The 18,951-nt window shown below is 31.7% G+C and overlaps 1 protein-coding gene and 1 non-coding gene across 2 annotated transcripts; both read left to right on the top strand.

Annotated features, from left to right (window-relative positions):
• The first annotated feature begins 989 nt into the window (after positions 1-989).
• LOC126264974 (uncharacterized) lies at positions 990-3,539 on the top strand. Its single transcript, XM_049964872.1, has one exon. It carries the CDS (start codon positions 1,029-1,031, stop codon positions 3,486-3,488), a length of 2,460 nt encoding a protein of 819 aa, XP_049820829.1. The 5' UTR covers positions 990-1,028; the 3' UTR covers positions 3,489-3,539.
• Positions 3,540-13,186: 9,647 nt separating this feature from the next.
• Positions 13,187-13,258, top strand: Trnah-gug (transfer RNA histidin (anticodon GUG)). Its single transcript has one exon. It is a non-coding gene; the product is annotated as a tRNA-His (tRNA).
• The last annotated feature ends 5,693 nt before the right edge of the window (positions 13,259-18,951 follow it).

Genomic DNA, 18,951 nt, shown 5'->3' with positions numbered 1-18,951 from the left:
CTCCATTGAGAACTTTTGGGAGATAATGAATAACAAAATAAGACAAAGGATATAGTAATCAGCAAGATTTATTCACGGTTCTGCAAGAGTCCTGGCAAAATATGGATTCAAATATTATTATTATATATTATTCGTAATAATGGAAATTTTAGTGTAGAATTAATTAAAATACTAATTATAATTATATATTTGTAGTAATAATACTTTAAATAGCATAAGTTGCTTTACTTTTTGGCAGCCCAAAACAAATAATTATCAGTAAAATTAAACTCTATATTTTTTAACTATGCAATTGTTAAATTTATAAAGGTAAGTTAATTTTCAATATACATTTTTTTGAACACAACAACTACGACAAAAATTATTTGAATTTTAAATAAGTTGTTCTGCTTTCTGCCAATACTCTTTATTTCAAAATTAAAGTGTCAATTTTAGTCAGTCAGTAAATTTTGATTTTTGATAGAATTTAAATCCGTATTATTAAATTCATCTTCATCCTTGTCAACAGAAAAATAACCATCCTGTACTGAACAGAATTGAAACTCAGCACCTTATTTCCTTGTAGTTACAACAAGTAAACTTGAAATGTTAATGAAACAACATTGCACCAGCCAGGAACAAGATGGAGGTTTGTTGAGGACGTGACACTCCATCATGTATGTTTACACACATTCATTTAGCGTTAACAGTATAATGCATTGTCCTATTAGCAACTGGGCGGAAGTGATAACAACCACTTTATTATCCAGATAGAGCGGACGGACGGTAATTTACGCGACGACGGTGACTTTTGCCAAGCACACGTCGCAGACTCTGTAGTTGCTAGGTAGAGATTGAGTTAATTATAAATTGCAGTAATTAAATTTTTAGACATAATCATTTTACCGACCATTAATTATTGTTGTTTCTAATAATTTATTAAAGAAGGTTAGGTTACTAGGTTACTTGTCACTTATATTGACAAAGACATTTTGCTTGTACATTTTTGTACAATTTTTTTCTAGTCATAATTAATCTCTGAGACGAAAATGGGCAAAAGTAAATCGGACAAAGATCGGGGTTCAGAATTCATCACGAAAAAGGAAGATCATATACAAGAAAAATCATACTTGGCCAAAGAAATTCAGACTTCCATAGCATTACTCGAAAGTCCAGAAAACAATATAGTCTTGGAAGCGTTACTTTTCCTGTCAAAATACGGAGACATAAAAGACGAAAACATATTATATCTTCAACTCCACGGCATCATACCAAAAGTCTTGAAACTGTTGAATCGCAACGTGTGCATTTTAAGGATGAGTCTTAGATTAATCTCTATTCTCTTGAAAATCGACGAAACAGTCTACGAATTGGATCAGGATATTTACAATGAAAAAATACTAAAAATAGCGGAAATGTTTATGTCCCATCAGGATGAATATGTTAGAGAATTCTGCTTTCCAATTTTATCCCGTTTGGCAACATCTAATAGAATTACTTGTTTAATTTTCAGTGTGGATCTCTTCACACCTGTCTATAGCACTTTGGAAGAAGCGGAAAAGGGATCCCTTATTAAAGATGCGTTGGATTTGGTGTACATCCTGCTGAACGCGCCTGCCGCAATAGTTATGCTACCTGATTTGTCCTTTGATCCCTTGCTGATATTAAAACATCTAGATCACCCTGACGTAGAAATACAAAATAAGGTATTGGAAGTTATTAGGAAGTTAACTTTCTATCAAATAGAGGCTATTCAAGCAATTTTTCAACAAGCTAGACTAGTTGAAAGAATGATCACCATGCTAATAGATGATCAAATGAAAAGACATCGAAAGAAAGCCTTGAGTATTATAATGAATTGCATGGAGAGCGACCAAACAAACACACAGTTCATTAATACGTTGGAGTTCATTAAACTAAATAATTGGGTTAAGAGTTGCCCATTAGAGTTATTACCGTCGGTTTCCGATATATTTTGCAAAATCACATCTATTCCAGAACTGAGACAAGTCCTATTCGATTTGTCTGTGGAAGACTCAATTTTATCTTTCTTTCGCAGTTCTGAAAAGAAGGTTCTAAATAATACATGTCAAGCTATCACAAATTTGTCCGAGCATACCTACTGTTGTCAAAGAATGCTAACTCCCGTAGTTCTGAAAGAAATATTAGCTATATTAAGGAGAAATGATCTAGACATAGATCCAGAGAATGAGGTGGCCTTAAAGACTTTGCATGGATTTGCAGTCAGAAATTACGTGGAAACTATACAAATGTTGATGGAAAATAATGGATTGTCTGTGATTTTGGATTATCTAAAGAAAGGTACAGAAAACTTAACGGAAGAGAGTTTTTCGAAAGTGCTCCATATGCTAAATATGATCTCAGTGCATCCAGCTTGCGAGGATTCCATGTTAAACGATGGTTTTTTTGAGGAAATATTCAAACATTTATCCAATCCATATATCGAGGTTGTTAAAGCTGCAACTGAAATACTTATTAACTTCATTCCATTGGAAATATTTAGAAATTATTTTATTCGCATTAAAGGAGCCGAATTTATTATTAAACTATTAAAACAGACTAAATGCAAACAAATATTGAAAGGCTTATTAGTTTTTATTCACAGTATATTGGCTTACAGAGAAATAGCTGATGAATTCCTTCGGAATAAAATTGTAGTTGCTATTAATGAATTGCCGGAACTTATACGTTCAAACGTTCCCCTTTTCGATAGAATACTGAAAATAATTTATAATATGTATTTACCAATAAAATTTCACGAAACTGGGCGAATTGATGTCATGAATAAATTGGAGAGTCGTTTTTATATAATCACAGGACGTTGGACTTATCCGTTTGTATTTTTAGAAGTATACGAGACCTTAATGAAATGCCCCATAAATACTATTTATGTTGTTGATTATTCAAATATTGGTCCGACATGTGAAGACAATGCAAGCTTTTCATCTGTTCAAACTTTGGAGTCTGCGGAAAGCTTAGAAGAAATGATAAACTTTAAATTGGTTCCTTATGATCCTTACTTGCCTAGATACATTGCTCATATACAAAAGTATATAAGAACTGACATGTGTCTACCACACAAAGTTAAACTTTTGGCCGAATATGTGGAGACATTGCTATGTGGTCCGGATCCAGAGGCACTATTGCCACAAAAACTCCATCACTTTAAGTTACACCATGAGAGTCTTAAGGAGAAGCTGTCTTCAAATGTTATTCCCGTGGGTTACTTAAGACTGGGTTTTCACTGTGAACGGGCTCTGCTTTTTAAAGCGATAGCTGATAAAGTCGGGATTCCAACGTCGTTCGTAAAGGGAAGAAACAAAATTTATTGGAATGAAGTTATATTAATCAAGGAGTATGATGACTGTGATGTTGCGATGTGTTGTAGAAATTTATGTGTGTATATTGTTGATCTCATGGACAAAATCGGTGAACTTTTGCCAGTTGGAAGTAAAGAAGCCAATGCGTACTGTCAAATTTATGATTAAATGTTGTAATCACTTCATTAATTCAATATATTTTATTAAATAATGAAATAACTCTTTAATTTATATTCCAATGCCTTAATTTCTAACATCTTCGATTATTTTACAACAAATGAAATAAAGTAGGTTATACTAAATATAATTAAAACTAAATTCTATAGAAAAAACTTGTATGTAAAAAATAATATTTTCAAATATCACTTGCAGGAAAATAATTGATTATCTTTAAAATGTAAATGAACAAATGATAATTTTAAAAATACATTTTAAATTATAAATTTAAATTATAAAATGCTCCAATAACTTCAGTTAAAATACTGAAATATTCGTTAAGAAAGTTTTCATTTGCTTATGATGTTTTTTTGGTTGAGAGACTGTACCAATTAGACTTTATTAACTGCGTAGGTATTTGTTTGATGTTTCTCGAAACCATTTTAAATATTTTCTCGCCCTTTAAATCGAGGCATTATACGTATCAGTCATTTACGCCTTGTGAAAGTACCATTAAAGAAACTTTGCCGTGGCCGATAATTATATTACTCGACATAAAAGGCATCGGTTCGAATCCGCAACGATTTTCAGAAACGCTTTTTTGCGAGGTCGCTGTAAAATATTATTAAGTATTTAGGAAAACCGACGGGATCGCACCCTAATTGCCTCTCTGTTCTATTCATTCGGCCGTTTCTGAAATTTTAAGTTTGTAATTATGCCAAGACTGTATCGCACCTTATTTATAACTGTTATTAAATTCGGAAAAAGGAACGTAATTTTCGACGAAGTAATTATTCCGCCGATCGTAAACATTGAGGTTTTTAATTAAATTTGTAACTTCCGAGAAGATAATTATTAAACTGCTGATATATCACCTAAGAAATAATTTTAAGTGGCTGAAAACAGGAAGGTATCAACTCAGTGGGAGGTTGGATATAAATTGGGAAAACGGATTTATGCTCGGGAATTTACTGAAATGAACAAAGCAGTAATTAATGGACTGATATTTAAATTAACTAAACGTCATAATTTATATGAGAAATATATAGGGTGTCCTTTAATTAATGGTGCATCGTTAAATAAATCTCTGTGTAAATATATGTACAATAGTGATCATTATTGTAGAAAAATTTAAAATATTAAATATTTTAGCCATAACCCATTTATTTTATGTGTTTTACTGTTAAAATAATATTAATTTACTATAAAAACTACTATATTCTTATTTTATAAAATGTTACATTTATTTTTTTTTCAAAATCGCTGGATATAAATATGGCAACTTTAATTTTGAAAGAGATTTTTAATGATTAAATCTGTGTTAATCAATTTAATACTAACATTTTGTATTCCCGTATTCCCCCCGTGTTTTGTATAGGGTTATATTTGGAAATATCGATGCTTTTGTTTTTTAACCAATCCGTCACTGTGTTGAATTTGAGTTCTGAATCAGTAAGGTACGTACGAAAAAGATCCACTATATTTGGGGGGAATATTTCTGATATACGTCGAAACTGACCAGTCTTCCTTCTACATCAAGATGTAACTCTTTCAATATGTCAACAAAATGAGTGGAATCTTTGATAAAGGTTGGGGTGTTTCCAACATGAACAATTTGGTAAGACACCTAAGTTATATGTCGGTTATGTATTTAATTTAAGTTAACGATAAGATTAAATTTTTTTCGACATTCGAATTATCCTGTTATCAATTTTTTAGTTGCTATAATTATGGCATTTAATTTTACTCATTAGTTAAGTGACATTCTGTATATTGAGACTTTTAAGTAACATTGTTTAAACGAACTGTGTAAATTTATTAATTAAAAACTAAATTAAATGAAACAAGAATACAAAAAATGAACCCTAATAAAAATAAATGTTTCTGAAAAGAAGGAGTAATTAAAACACATTTAAGGATAATGATAATTTATACTGACAACGAAAAAATAATACCAAAAACAGGATAATTAAGAAAGCAAGATGTTGGGGAACGAAGTAATTGACTATTTTCAATTAAAAAAATAAATAAATAAATAAAATAAAATATTCATTTAAACCTGAGCAGTAAAATTATGTAAATTCATTGTAAAAGTTGTCTATTTGTAAACATGAAAGTTAAGTATTTTTGAATATTATACAGTAGGTCAAAAACTGTACGACGGCTACAGGAAAAAAACAAGAAGTGGCGTAAATTAAATTACTTTCATAGATAAAATTTACCTCACATAACTCGACTTTTAGTACTCAATTTGCCTTACTTAATCCTACAACAGAAACAGAAACAGAAATCTAAAATTTAAAACGCAATAAACGTATAGTCTGGCAAATGGATTCGATCAAGCTGTACAAAAGTTCCACAGTCGTAATAAAAAACGATTACGTATTTATATACTTCCATCCACTGACGCCTTCGTAGCTTAAAACTCAAACTAAACGAAGAACGAAACTACAAAAACAGCAAAAAGAATAACCCGCCCATATGAAGTTTTAAATTGCAGCACAGGGATATCGACTTTAGAGCTATAGCGAAACAGTATTTTACCTCGAAAAATATCAATTCGACGAACAAAGATTCAATTAAAATGGAACGTGATCGACGTACTGAGTGTCATCTTAAATCTTTTTCAATTTATGTACTGAAAAGATATGGCTTCCAATCACTACGATTTAAATTAATTCCGTGTTCGAGTAGAGAAATATGCTTGAGTAAGTAATTTACTATATAGAACAGTTCAAAATTTGATTTCGCATCCACTCATACACGAACTTCCTTCATACTAATTAGTTAACTGTTATTAAATAATATCTTGTTTCCGAATTGAATTTCTCGCGAAAATCGAGTACTTAGTGATTTTAATTAAGACGTAATTACTTAAGTGATACTAATCTGAGAACCCAACGCCGAAGAGATTTAAAATGGAGAAAATTGAATTTAAATTGGAATCGTGAGCTGGTAATCTCCAGGCCACAATTAAAATTATAAAATCAAAAGTATTGCGATTTTTCAAGAATAAAGCAATTAAAAATTATTTTAAAATAGACATTCACATTTTCAATTTTAATACAGTTTAATGTTCATTAAACGTAACACTTGTTTTATGATCGAAAGCAAGCTGCACCCAGCAGTTTAGCTAAGTAATTTTAATTTAATGTCTATCCTTAAGCCATTACTTGATATAATTAATGTTGTAATAATTCTAATAACATTATTTTAATGATATCTCAGCTTTAATATTCGCCATTAAATCAATGATATTACATTACGATTCTCGTTCTAGCTTTAATTTACAAAATGAAAACCATGCAATTAAGTTAATAAATCGATACAACTCCAGCTTGTTTTTTTATTACGTCTTTTTCTTATCAGTATTGAGGGTTTCCCCTGGATATTAATTTAATTCAGCTGTATAATATTCACATAAATGGGGTAAATCACTGCTCATGAATATAAGAGTGGAATATTATGTTAAAGTTCATCACGAATTAAGGATAAGTCTAGATAAATTCCAACGTAATATGAAGGCTTACTGAATCTCATAAATAGTTTTCGTGTCCTCTACAAATCCCAATCGAATCATAAAAATCCTGAAATTGATTCGCCTTTATGATGTTAAATGATTTAACAAATAACGTGATTTTGTGACTGTCGAACATTTTTGGGAATCATGTAATTTTTAACAAAATGTAACTGGGGGCATATTTTATAGCGCCAGTGAAAGCGACATACATTGGTTTACAACAGACATGTTTGTGAATATTTTTATGAGCGTACAAGAGTTTAGATTTTATTGTGTGTTGAAAATTGGGTTGTTTTTATTATTTTTTCAGGCGGTTTACTGTCGGTACTATAATTCGGTTACATTGTCTTACATCGAAATCATTTTAGTCCACCTACCTCTTCCTCTTTTGAATATCGATTTATTAATTAAATTTTATATAGTGAATTTCAAAAATTACTATCAAATAAAAAATTCTAATATAGAGTGGTAGTCAACAGTATGGAATAAATTTTATATCTCATTTCATTAGATTTATTTGTATACTTTTTCGTATTTTAAATAATTTCGCTGCTCTGTTGAATCTACAACAATTTAACAAAGTTGTGAATGCAACTGGATGTGTACTTGATTTAACTTACACAAATATATTGTCTAATGTTAAGATTGAACGTGACGAACTGCCATTATTAGGGGAGGATTCGTTTCACCCTGCACTCAGCATCTCATTTGAAGTTGAAGAAAATCACCGCTCACTAATGTTTTTCTTTAGTAACAACAACCACTATAATTTTAGAAAGGTCAACTATTTATCTCTATATAATGATTTTCTTGCTATATTGATTGAACATACGTTGCCAATTTCGAAGATGTCGAAGATTGTACTAAAGAATTTTATAGAATGCTTTTATGGTATTCTTGATGCATCCGTACCGACTTCTAACAGCGTATCTATATCGTATCAGCGTATCAATAAGAGAGAGTATCTGTTATGGTTTACTGCACAAATTAAAGATCATCTGCGATTGAAAACATATTATTACAAAAGGTGGAAACGTATGTGCTGACGGTATTTTTATAAAGAATTTAGCAGAATACGAAAGACGTAAAGTTTAAAATTGAAGAATTCTACCAGCATTATATTCGACGCTCTGCAGAATTGCCACCGATCCCTAGTTTTTCTGGAATTTTATTCACCAAAAACCAGGCATTACTAAAATACCTCCAGTAATGAGGGATGATAGCGTTACTTATACTGGTCTTCAAAATATCGTGAATCAGTTTGCTCATGAATTTGTATTATTGCCTCATCTGATCGTCGTGTTGACAAATTGATCAACAAAAAACACTGGGGGGGATGATCATTTACCAGTATTTTCGATCAAGGATTCCAAATTTACATTTTTGAAACCATTAAAAATTAATTTTAATGTGTCCCTGTACAGGTTTATGTTAGGTATGTCCACCATCACTAATTTCGTATGAATAACTCGTGATATAAGTTCGTTAAAGATCGTAAAAATCAGATGGACGTCATTTATACAGACTTTTCACGTGCATTCGATACCATTGACCATGCTCACACTTTCACTGCATCCTTTGGCGTGCCGTAGAGGTCTAACTTAGGACACCTATTATTTATTCATTATTCCTTTTATTCATCAATGACTTGATTGAGTTTGTTTGTATGCTGTAGTCTAGCCTAGGCTGATAATCTAAAGCTATCAAGTCGATATTATTGTACAAACCTTTAACCTACACAGTGATATTTATACTTTGGTGGCATGGTGTCAGAGTAACAACCTCACTGGATGGATTTACTGCTAGCAAGAAGAAAAAAAACGTCAGCAAAGTTTTAAGTTACATGGTGTCTGCTTTATTGTAAGTTACACCTTAACGTAAATTGCCAGCCATAGCCTGGAATCTATTCAACGATGATACCTTAAGTACTTGAGCTTCCGTAAGAACAATGTATACCCTGCACCGATCACAATCTATTGCTGCAAGAACATTCTAACTGCTAGTAAGAGGAAAAAAACGTCAGCAAAGTTTCTTGTCAATATATTACTTGACAAAATTGATTATTCTTATATAATGTTCTACTAAAAAGCCCAATTTTTCAAATTATATATGTGATATAAATCCTATAACTTATCACAAATGTTCTTTGTTGATGTTTTTTTTGTCGGATTTTTAATTCCAGGTTGAACTTCACCATCTGATCCAAAAACTGGATCTGGATGTGTGTTTTGTATCATTTTGTTCCTTCTTACATACACGACCATTACAGAAAATGGAACGTTTCTATAGAGAAAACTAATTTGGGTCACCCTGTACCCACAGATTAATCCAACCTTAATAAAACTTGAGAAATTTACCGTGTTAATTAAGAAAACTTATTTCGAAGATGCATACATCATCACTTAAATATTTTAAAGTGGCACTTTCAAATTCAAAAGTATAATTTACAGTAACTGAATCTTTAATTTCCTACAACATAATTCACCCGGGCTACTGCGACAACAATCACGGGTCGCAAAGAAATGGCCGAATGGAAAATTGCATTTCGTTTGCAAAACTTGAAATTAAATAGCGTACTAAAGCAAAGCTCGCGTCCCGATGTGAAGAGGCATAGATCAATACGAGAATTATTTATGGTGCTCCTGGGAGTCTTCGGGCGGTCAGTTCGTTCGTTGAAACAGAACTTTCCGGTTATTTTTCGATCCAGTTTAATTAACGCGAGTTATGGGCCTTCACATGTGGCCCCGTTCTTGGCGGTGGCTGTTTAAAGAATAAAAATTAATTCATTGTTCGAGTGGATCTGAAAAGTTTGTTTTAGACTCAAACTTTTGAGTGGGAGCTTATTGCGGTCGATACTTCTTCGGTTAGGAAAGTAATTACACCAAGTTAATAAATCTCCATTTGTCACTTTCTAATTGTAACCAAAATTGTAATACTTCAGGAACTATCTCACGCAACTTTGGATGTCATAAATGACAGAAATAATTCGAATTGCTCACAATGTTACAAACATTCAAGGGTACTCTGAATTTTGAAAAGTAATTTAATTAATTTTAATTATTTATAAAAAGAATTAATTATAAAAATATATATAAAATGTAGTGGTCCGGATTTTGAATTTAAATTCCCGCTACCAGTGATGTCCTCATATTTTTTCAATTCGACCATTACCCGGTAACTGCGTAAATGTGGTACGCGAATGCACAAGATACCAAAATGATCAACGGAGATATTCAAATATGTATTATTATATTAAAATGTGATTGTTTTTTATCGCATATTGTTTAGTGATTTGAGTTAATATTACTCTCCTTTGTTGTCATTGTTTCACTCTTTTGTTCAAGTTGGTAATAGGAAAGGGTAGTACAACCCTTAACTTGTACGAATCGATCATTTTGGTTTTAACTATTGAACCAATAAGGCGTCAAAAAGAATAATAAAATCCGGGTATGAAAATTTATATGTATTATGTTTCTCGTTTAAACATTATCCCATTGTTTAAATGTCGAGTTTTTGAAGTGAAAACTTCTTTAGCCGCGTTGGGCACTTTTTGGTAAGGGAAAATCTTAAGGGTTAGCGTCACCGACTTGCTCGTTCATCACTTGTTCAAAATTTGGTTAGCAACCAGGGAATCGTGTTGACGCACGCACTGTGTGCTGAGCGCCTTAGACACTTTTTGGATTGATGAAATCTCGTGTATTCGCGTCACCGACATGCTTGTAGCAGTATATCTGTAGTTATACAGCTGACCTATAGTGCTTGTATATCTTATAAGTAAAATTGAATGAATTTAGTGAAAACTTCAATGTGTATATACTGTACGTTATTGATACAGTGTGTTTGTTTGATTATTATTTGAATGGTCATGTCCAATGATCGAAAACTCAGTATTACAAAATATAAAACAACATTGATGCCGTTTTTAAGCGATACTTAGATAAATTTGTATCAAACATTTTCATTTCTTACTTTAGCCTATTGTATCTATTTAGAACAAAATGAAATAATTGAAAGTACAAAAAATCTAAGTTTTGTTAAAATTAATGATGACAATATACAGCAAATAATATATTTGAATAATAAAAAACCATATAAACATGCATATAATTTTTGCTCGGAGAGTCAATAGATGTGAAAACCAGATTGATGTTGAAAAATTTAATTCAAACATTATGTTTTCACTTCTATGGACAGTCTTTATAACTGCCAATTTTATTTTTTTTTTTTAATTTTGAATCTTTCATGTCTTTGTTAATATAATGTGTCAAACTTGGACTTGTTCGCGTGTTTTTTTAAATTTATCCGTCATGTTGAATTTTCATCATATCATAATCTTTTCAATCATTTTATTATTATTCTTGTTTATTTAGAAACAATTTGATCTCGCAAAACAGATTTTCTTGTATAGATTTCTGGAGACCTAGGTGACACCACTGTTTCAGACATCCATTTTTTTACAAATTTATTTATGATATTGTGTCATATTTTTTGTTCATTAATTATAAATTATTATGTAAAAATCGTTGTTCAGAATTATATTGTTTCTTATGTCATTTTCCGTCCGTAGAATGTTGTTTTTTTTTACTTTAATTATTTATTTATATGTTACTTAATTATATTGTTCATGAGACGTTGTGGAGATAACTCCGAGAGAATTATTATTATGTATATGTATATGTTTTATTTGTGTTGTCGATAATTGATCTAAAGACCTTCCTTTTAATGTTCTTCTAAAATTGGGACCATGAGAAAATTGCGTTCAGTATTCGATAGAGTGCCTACATAACGATGAACAATAACTAAATTCATTTAATTTGATTAGTTAATAAGAATAATTATTGCAAGACACATTAAATTCATATGCATAATCATAGTAAAGTCAAGTTGCATATATTTTGAACAAATACTGATATGATAATACCAAAGATGTAAATAAATCATATTTATTAATTTCAGTTATGTTTGTTATTTGTGGTTTTACGTGATTATTCAGTTGTATGCATTCCGTAATTTTTTTCTTATCATACACAAGTTTTCCTAATAATTCTAGTTGATCACGTGGCCATTTCTTTGTAATTTTATAAATTCGGGGTATTATTAGAAAAATACACCATTACAAAAATAAATGTTATTTGTTCGAAGGATGGTTAGTTATTTTAGTTTTAATTTTTTAATTAGTAATTACCTGACAAGACTGAGTTGTAGTTTATGTATCTGAAATTTATCTAGAATGTAACATTGGGATGTCTCTGAGGCATCTAAAAGACGATTAATATATGATATGTCTTATTGAAGGGTATCAGAGTCATATGACAGGCGGATATTAAATCTCTCTGATATAGACGTATTTTTGCTGAATTAAGATGATATCTATCTCAAAACTTTTTATAATTTTATTTTTGATAAAATTTAATTTATGATTTCTGGAAGGTAAATATTGTTGTTTTGTTTGGTCGCTTTAATAAAACAGAATCGGTATATCTTAAAAAGTTCTATACAGTAAATTTTCGTTTAACTAATTATAAGATCAGCAAGTGGGTCAATTGTGATTTCACGGAGCACCGAAACTTCCCCATTATTATTTCACAATGAGCACCCACATGATTTTCGTGCATTGTTAAGCAAAAGCTAATGGCGTTTCATGGAAAATGTTCTGTAATAAATTTGAAACGAACGCGATAACATCTGGCTGCGTTCTGATAACGATTTGCTTAAATACATTTTCCCGTGTGTTAAATGAAAATTTGGGTGAAATAAGAAATGTGCATCGTCCGGTATGGTTCGGAGCTCGGGGACCAGTTCGTTTGATCCCCGGGGCAATAATTTACAGTTAGTTCGCTCTTAACTGTCCACAATATATTTTAGCGGTCTCCTCCGCAACGCCACTAACGCTCTGTTTGCTGACTGGGTTTCTGTGTTGGTTGGATTTTCCCGTTAACCACTTTACGGGGCTCTCCTTTTAGATCAAATAAACACTGACACATTTTTTTTCGGTTCTGGCAAGTGTAAACTTATCCGATTTCACTGAACTAAATTATAATGCAATGATTTGTTAAACGACTAATACTTTCACTGGATGTTGTTAGTTCAATGAATGCACACTATCTCAAGGTCATGGTTGATTGCATTCATGTTAATGATAGTAATCCGTTTTATACACTTGAGTGTCAGATAACATGCGTCTCCGATAGCCGTGATCGTCTAGTGGTTAGGACCCTACGTTGTGGCCGTAGTAACCCAGGTTCGAATCCTGGTCACGGCAATGTGGAAACATTGTCACGGAGGAGACACTATTTTTTGCTCATACATTTTAGTAACTTTTAATTTATATTTGGAGGGAAGAATATGTATGCAGAGTTGGAGTAATCCGAGCCGACAATTATATTAAAAACAAAAGGTGAGATTTATTTGGTGTGAAAGTTATGAAAGAAAAAGAAACTACACATTGCCACATTACAAAGGGTTCAAGTGGAGGGAATGGAGTAGGTTGCACCCGGCCAAGCCAAATGTATTAATAATGAGCGAGAGTCGAGAAAAGTTTTCTTTCTGCTTGCCATTGTGTACGAAGTTTTAACTAAATTATGAAGTTCACTCTTACTTAGAACAATGCCAAAGATTTACTTTTCCTACAATGTTCGCGTACTTCCAGCAATTTATTGGAATTCATTGTATCGTCATAATATCTGACGTAATTGCGTCGTTTTGTCTTTAAGTGCTTTGTTCGTTTTCCACGGGTCTAAACCAAAAAATTCTATTACAAAAGACTTAAATCCGAATACTTAATGTATCAACAAGACGTTCGTTTCCTTCACTTTGAATTTGAAAATATTATTTTTAATTACAAGGATAATTAAATTCCATTACTTACTAATACAGTTTTCTTAAGAAGATTAATTTTAATCTTTAATCTTTCAGAATGAGAATAAGGGAGAGCTTTATCATTGTTCATATTACAGTCATTTTTTGTTTTATTTTAATTAAGTTTATTTTCTTTCAGTTTCCGAGGTTTAAAACAGATTAATTGATAAAAAAGTGCACTTTTCCTCGAACAGATTGCCTCTTTTTGCGGTCGATAATAATAATTAAGTTTTTCGAAATAATTTTATCAGATTTTAGTGATTTAATTAAGCATTTACATAATTTAAAGTTTAAAGTGACAACAGAATTTAATAAAGTTATCAGATTTTCATTTATTATAACATTATTAATAATATATTTTAGATTTAATTTTTATTTTAATGTATAAACGTACCAAAAGTTTGGAGCTATTATAAAACCATTCATTAATTATGAATACAAAGTGTTTGTATTTCATTTAATATATCATGGAAATTTTAAAGCACATAGACGAAGTGAAGGCAAATTAAAAGTCCCACTAATATATTTATTCTTGCCCCAAGTAGTATTATTATAACGATGGAACTGTGAAGGAAAATTCAATTGGCTGGGCATCGTTGTGTAAAAATAGGTAGTAAACTGCGGCGGTCTCCGACATACGAATGAATATTGAATTAAATTTTAATAAGGAGAGACAATAATTGGACGCGGAATTACATTAAAGTTTCTTGTTTGCATAATATTAACCGCATAAAACCGGAGAGATGCAATTAGAAACTTGCTCAGTTATGTTTGTGGAGGTGCATGCAGGTTTTATTCCTAAAACTACCAGCAACTAACAATTTTCTGGGCCCTGGGTTCTCACTAGGTTTATTTCAATATCGTCAGAAAGTTTCCGCAAAATTTGTTTTTGTTTAATTTTGCTTTGAAAATACACTTACTATCTTACTATCTTACTTGTTAGAAACCAATTTTAATGAATAAGAAAATATACGACGTTTATTATTTTTATTTTTATGTTTCACTCTGTATTTATTCATAATAATATATATTAATTAATACCAAAATTGTTAAAAAGATATTCGATGTAGTAAGCCCAAGAATATCTTTGAAGCCCAGCCGTGCGACGTAAGTGGTGTTATTTGCACCAAGACTCCAAGATTCTCTAGATAAAACATTCAAATGGTATATTATGTGAAAGATAAAGCTAAAAGGAGAGAAAAGTCAGAAGATAGTCTGTTAAAGGAAAAAGATGATGGTCTAATGGAGATTTCAAATTGATGGTTGATATGTTAAATGAGGCAATTGAGTCAAATATCTTTTGTTGTTATTGATAGAAAGGAGCTTATTTTTTATTTATGTCTAACAGAATTAACTTTAAATAGACACAAAAACAAATAAACATATATGTTTATCAAATAATACATCTTAATTAAAAATAAAAATATCAAAATATTTGTCAGCATTCCTGCACACTTGAAAAACTGGACTTTTTAGTAGAACATGGTTCTATGCCTTGGTATGGTGAGAGAAACGCTGCTTCTTGAATTAAGTTTTGGCTAGTGTATAAGAACAATCAATTTTGCCATATAAAATATTGACAAGAAACTTTGCTGACGTTTTTTCTCTTCTTGCTAGCAGTAAATCCATACAGTGAGGTTGTTACTCTGACACCATGCCACCAAAGTATCAATATCACTGTGTAGGTTAAGGGTTTGTACAATAATATCGACTTGATAATATAGCTTCAAATCATCAGCATAGGTTAGACTAAGCATAAAAACAAACTCAACAAGTCATTGATGAATAAAAAGAACAATAAGGCTCCTAAGTTAGACCACTGCGGCACGCCAGAGGATGTAATGTAGTAAGTGTGAGATCTAAATCCGTTGACGTAAAAAGTTCTGTTTCGAACATAACTTTCAATTAAATTAATAACTATTACTAAGACCAAAAGTATTAAGTGTAGCATGGTCTGTATAAATGACGTCCATCTGACTTTTAGGATCTATTAACGAACATATATCATGAGTCATTCATATCAAATTAGTGGTGGTGGACCTGCCTAACATAAACCCGTACTGATTAGGAGAAATTTTATAACGAACACGTTGATAAAATATAGACAAAGGTCTGTAGACTTATCACCTTTTTTGAATACTGGTAATTTTTACAGTTTTCCATATGTGGAGATATTAGTTTTCAGGGACAAATTGAAAGTAATTTTTAACGGTTTCAAAAATTTGCAATTCTTGATAAAAATGCTGGTATCTGATCATCCCTTGAAGTTTTTTTTGTTGGTTAACTTGTCGATACTATTTAGTATGTCAGATTCATTTACTTCATTGAGCTGAACACATAGATAATTAGAAAACGCAGAATCAATGAGACGATCAGACGATTATAGATAGTATCTGTGATGAAGAGATAGATTATATTCTATCAAGTTAGTCCACACTCCTTGGAATATAATTAATATAAAAAATGTCAAAAAATTAAATTATTTGATAACATAATTGATGTAATAACATCAATATAACATTAAAATTTCTTTAAAAAAGTTTGTCTCAAAAATGGATTGATATTATGGAATTAATTAAAATATTGTTTAATACTTTTCATTAAAATGCATAAGATTATACATTACATTTATGTTTAAAAAAATTGAACCCTCTGTCTCAGGAAATCGGCCCATTCAATTTTCTTCAAGAAACACTAAAATTAATGTGTAACAAAAGTTCTGGAGAAATACATTCTGTGACATTAGAAACGTCATTGATTGCTTTTCGGGGTGTACATTTAATGACGATATCAAAGAATTCCGGAAATGTAAGTCGACGCCTCATCGCCAATAAAAAGTGCACCGCCTTGAATATTCCACGATGGATAAAAAGAGCGCGGAAATAGCGGGAGCGTCGACGTTGCGCTTATGGAAATGTTCACCGCAGCAAAGTTGGCGCCTTCCTTTTTTCATTTTTCCCATTCGGAGCTTAAAACGTTCGTCAAATCGACAAAAGAAAATGTATAATCGCATTAACATAAATTGATTTGGAAATATGAGAAAATTCCAATTTTGCGAACCGGGAATTCTTCCCATTCCTCACATGTGTAGGTGCGTATTTGCATGTGATTTATCACTTTTAAATTGTCGGGATGTCCTCTCAATTCATATGGCTGACACCCATTTATTGGTCTATTCAATTGCGACTCTTCATTCTATTGTTAGATGTTGAAACATGAAATTTTCTTTATAATTAATTAATGAGATACTCATTTGTATTTCTGCTTAAACAAAATAATTAAAGTAATTGAAACAGTTGGACTAACGTTCGTCCTAATTTATTAAAACTCCTCGCTGAGAGGTAAATATTTGCCGAAGCTGGAAAATATAATAATATTAAGTGCTTGAGTTCTAAGCAAGACAAATGCTGTTTAATAATAAAATATCTATCTGAATTGGTAAGGTACCTTAATTGGATATTTTAATAACTTCATTTTATTTACCTACGAAAACATTGGGAATTTATTTTTGGTTTTTCTAGTACTTTGAACTCGTGTCACTTTCTGGCAAACATATTATTCCCACCTATCACTCTCCAAGTTAACGGAGTCACTGGATAATCTGATATTTATCAGATGACGTGAGTTCTGTGCCAACTGTACATAGAAACACTCATTATCCAAGCGACCCGGCATTATCCTGGCAAATTGAATTTCTCGCAGTAAGCTTCAGACTCGCCTCGGAATCATCCTTCATGCCAATAAATTTGCCGCTCCTAATGCACACCTCCATCGTCAAACAGAGCATAAATTAAGGTGGCGGCAGTCGCAATCGCCCCTTTGCCAGCCGCCGCCCTTTGTTGGTACATCTACGACGAGAAGTTATTCCTTGGATGTGACGAGTTGTGCGGACCACTCTGTAATCCTTAACAAATTCTTCACCGGAATTTCTTTAGAGGAACTGAAAGTGGGGTAAGGATTAATTAAGATTAGGGTTGTATCATATTTGTATTTGTCATGTGAATCATTAACAGACAGTAACAAATAACAAAAAAGGAATTGCAAATCAAGTAGATTATTTTTCAACTCTGCTGAACAATAACATATCTCATTCAGCATCATTTTAAATTACAATTTCTTTAAAACCTTGGCTCTTTTAGAAGCACATTACAAAACAATGATTTACTTCCAAGGAGATGTATGAATAATTCAAATACGCAAATATGATATACGTTACAAGTTTCCATTTCGTGGCAAAGCGAATATTTTAAAACTCAAAAATCGTCCCGGCCAAAAATTATTTCGTGCCGATGCATTTTTGGCCATCCGGCATCAACGAGGAAACTCAGTAATAATAAATCACGTGCGTCGCACCGCAGACATACCCGCGTGTTAGTCCTGAAATGTTGAAAGTATGCTCCTATGATTTATCAAATTCATGAGGCCGTGTGATATTTTACTATTACAAGTGCTCTGGATGTTTCAAGGAGATTAGACGGAGAGATGTCGCTACGCCTGAAAATGAATTGTTCCCTTGCAATCGTAGAACTCAGAGTGTAAACTTAATGTATTACCTACGCCAGGTTTACAGCTACATTTCAATTGTTATCTGTGTTACTGTTACATAAATTAAATGTTTTTAAGTTATCCAATGAACAGACTTTTCACCGTTCAAATCACAATTTCTCCTTTTACAAGCTTCAAAATTGCGGGGACGTGCACGTCTGAAAATTTGCACTCACGTGCAAACACAAGGAATTAATTTATTCGAACATGGAAGGCGGAGGCGGATATGTTTAAATGAATAGAAGACGGATTCTCTCACGTAAGAGAACATCTTAAATTCACAGATACGAGTTTGTCATAATTGTATTGACAATTCCATTTAACGAGATTGTTGGTGGTTTTGCCAAGAGAAAATAAGTGTATGTAACTATCATATATAATTTTTTCAACATGAAAATAGGTAGACTAATAAATACATTTATAAAATAAACATAAATCCAAATGGTGTGGGTTCCTTTTGTTTCAAATCAAATACACACAAATAAAGCTTATGCGATTTATTTTATTGCAGGCATTTCTTTATATAATGTTGCTCTCTACGACACGCAAAGA

This window comes from Aethina tumida, chromosome 3 (assembly GCF_024364675.1).
Source record: "Aethina tumida isolate Nest 87 chromosome 3, icAetTumi1.1, whole genome shotgun sequence".
NCBI lineage: Eukaryota > Metazoa > Arthropoda > Insecta > Coleoptera > Nitidulidae > Aethina > Aethina tumida.
Note: the sequence above shows the minus strand (reverse complement) of the source record. Positions and strands in the feature narration are given on the sequence as shown.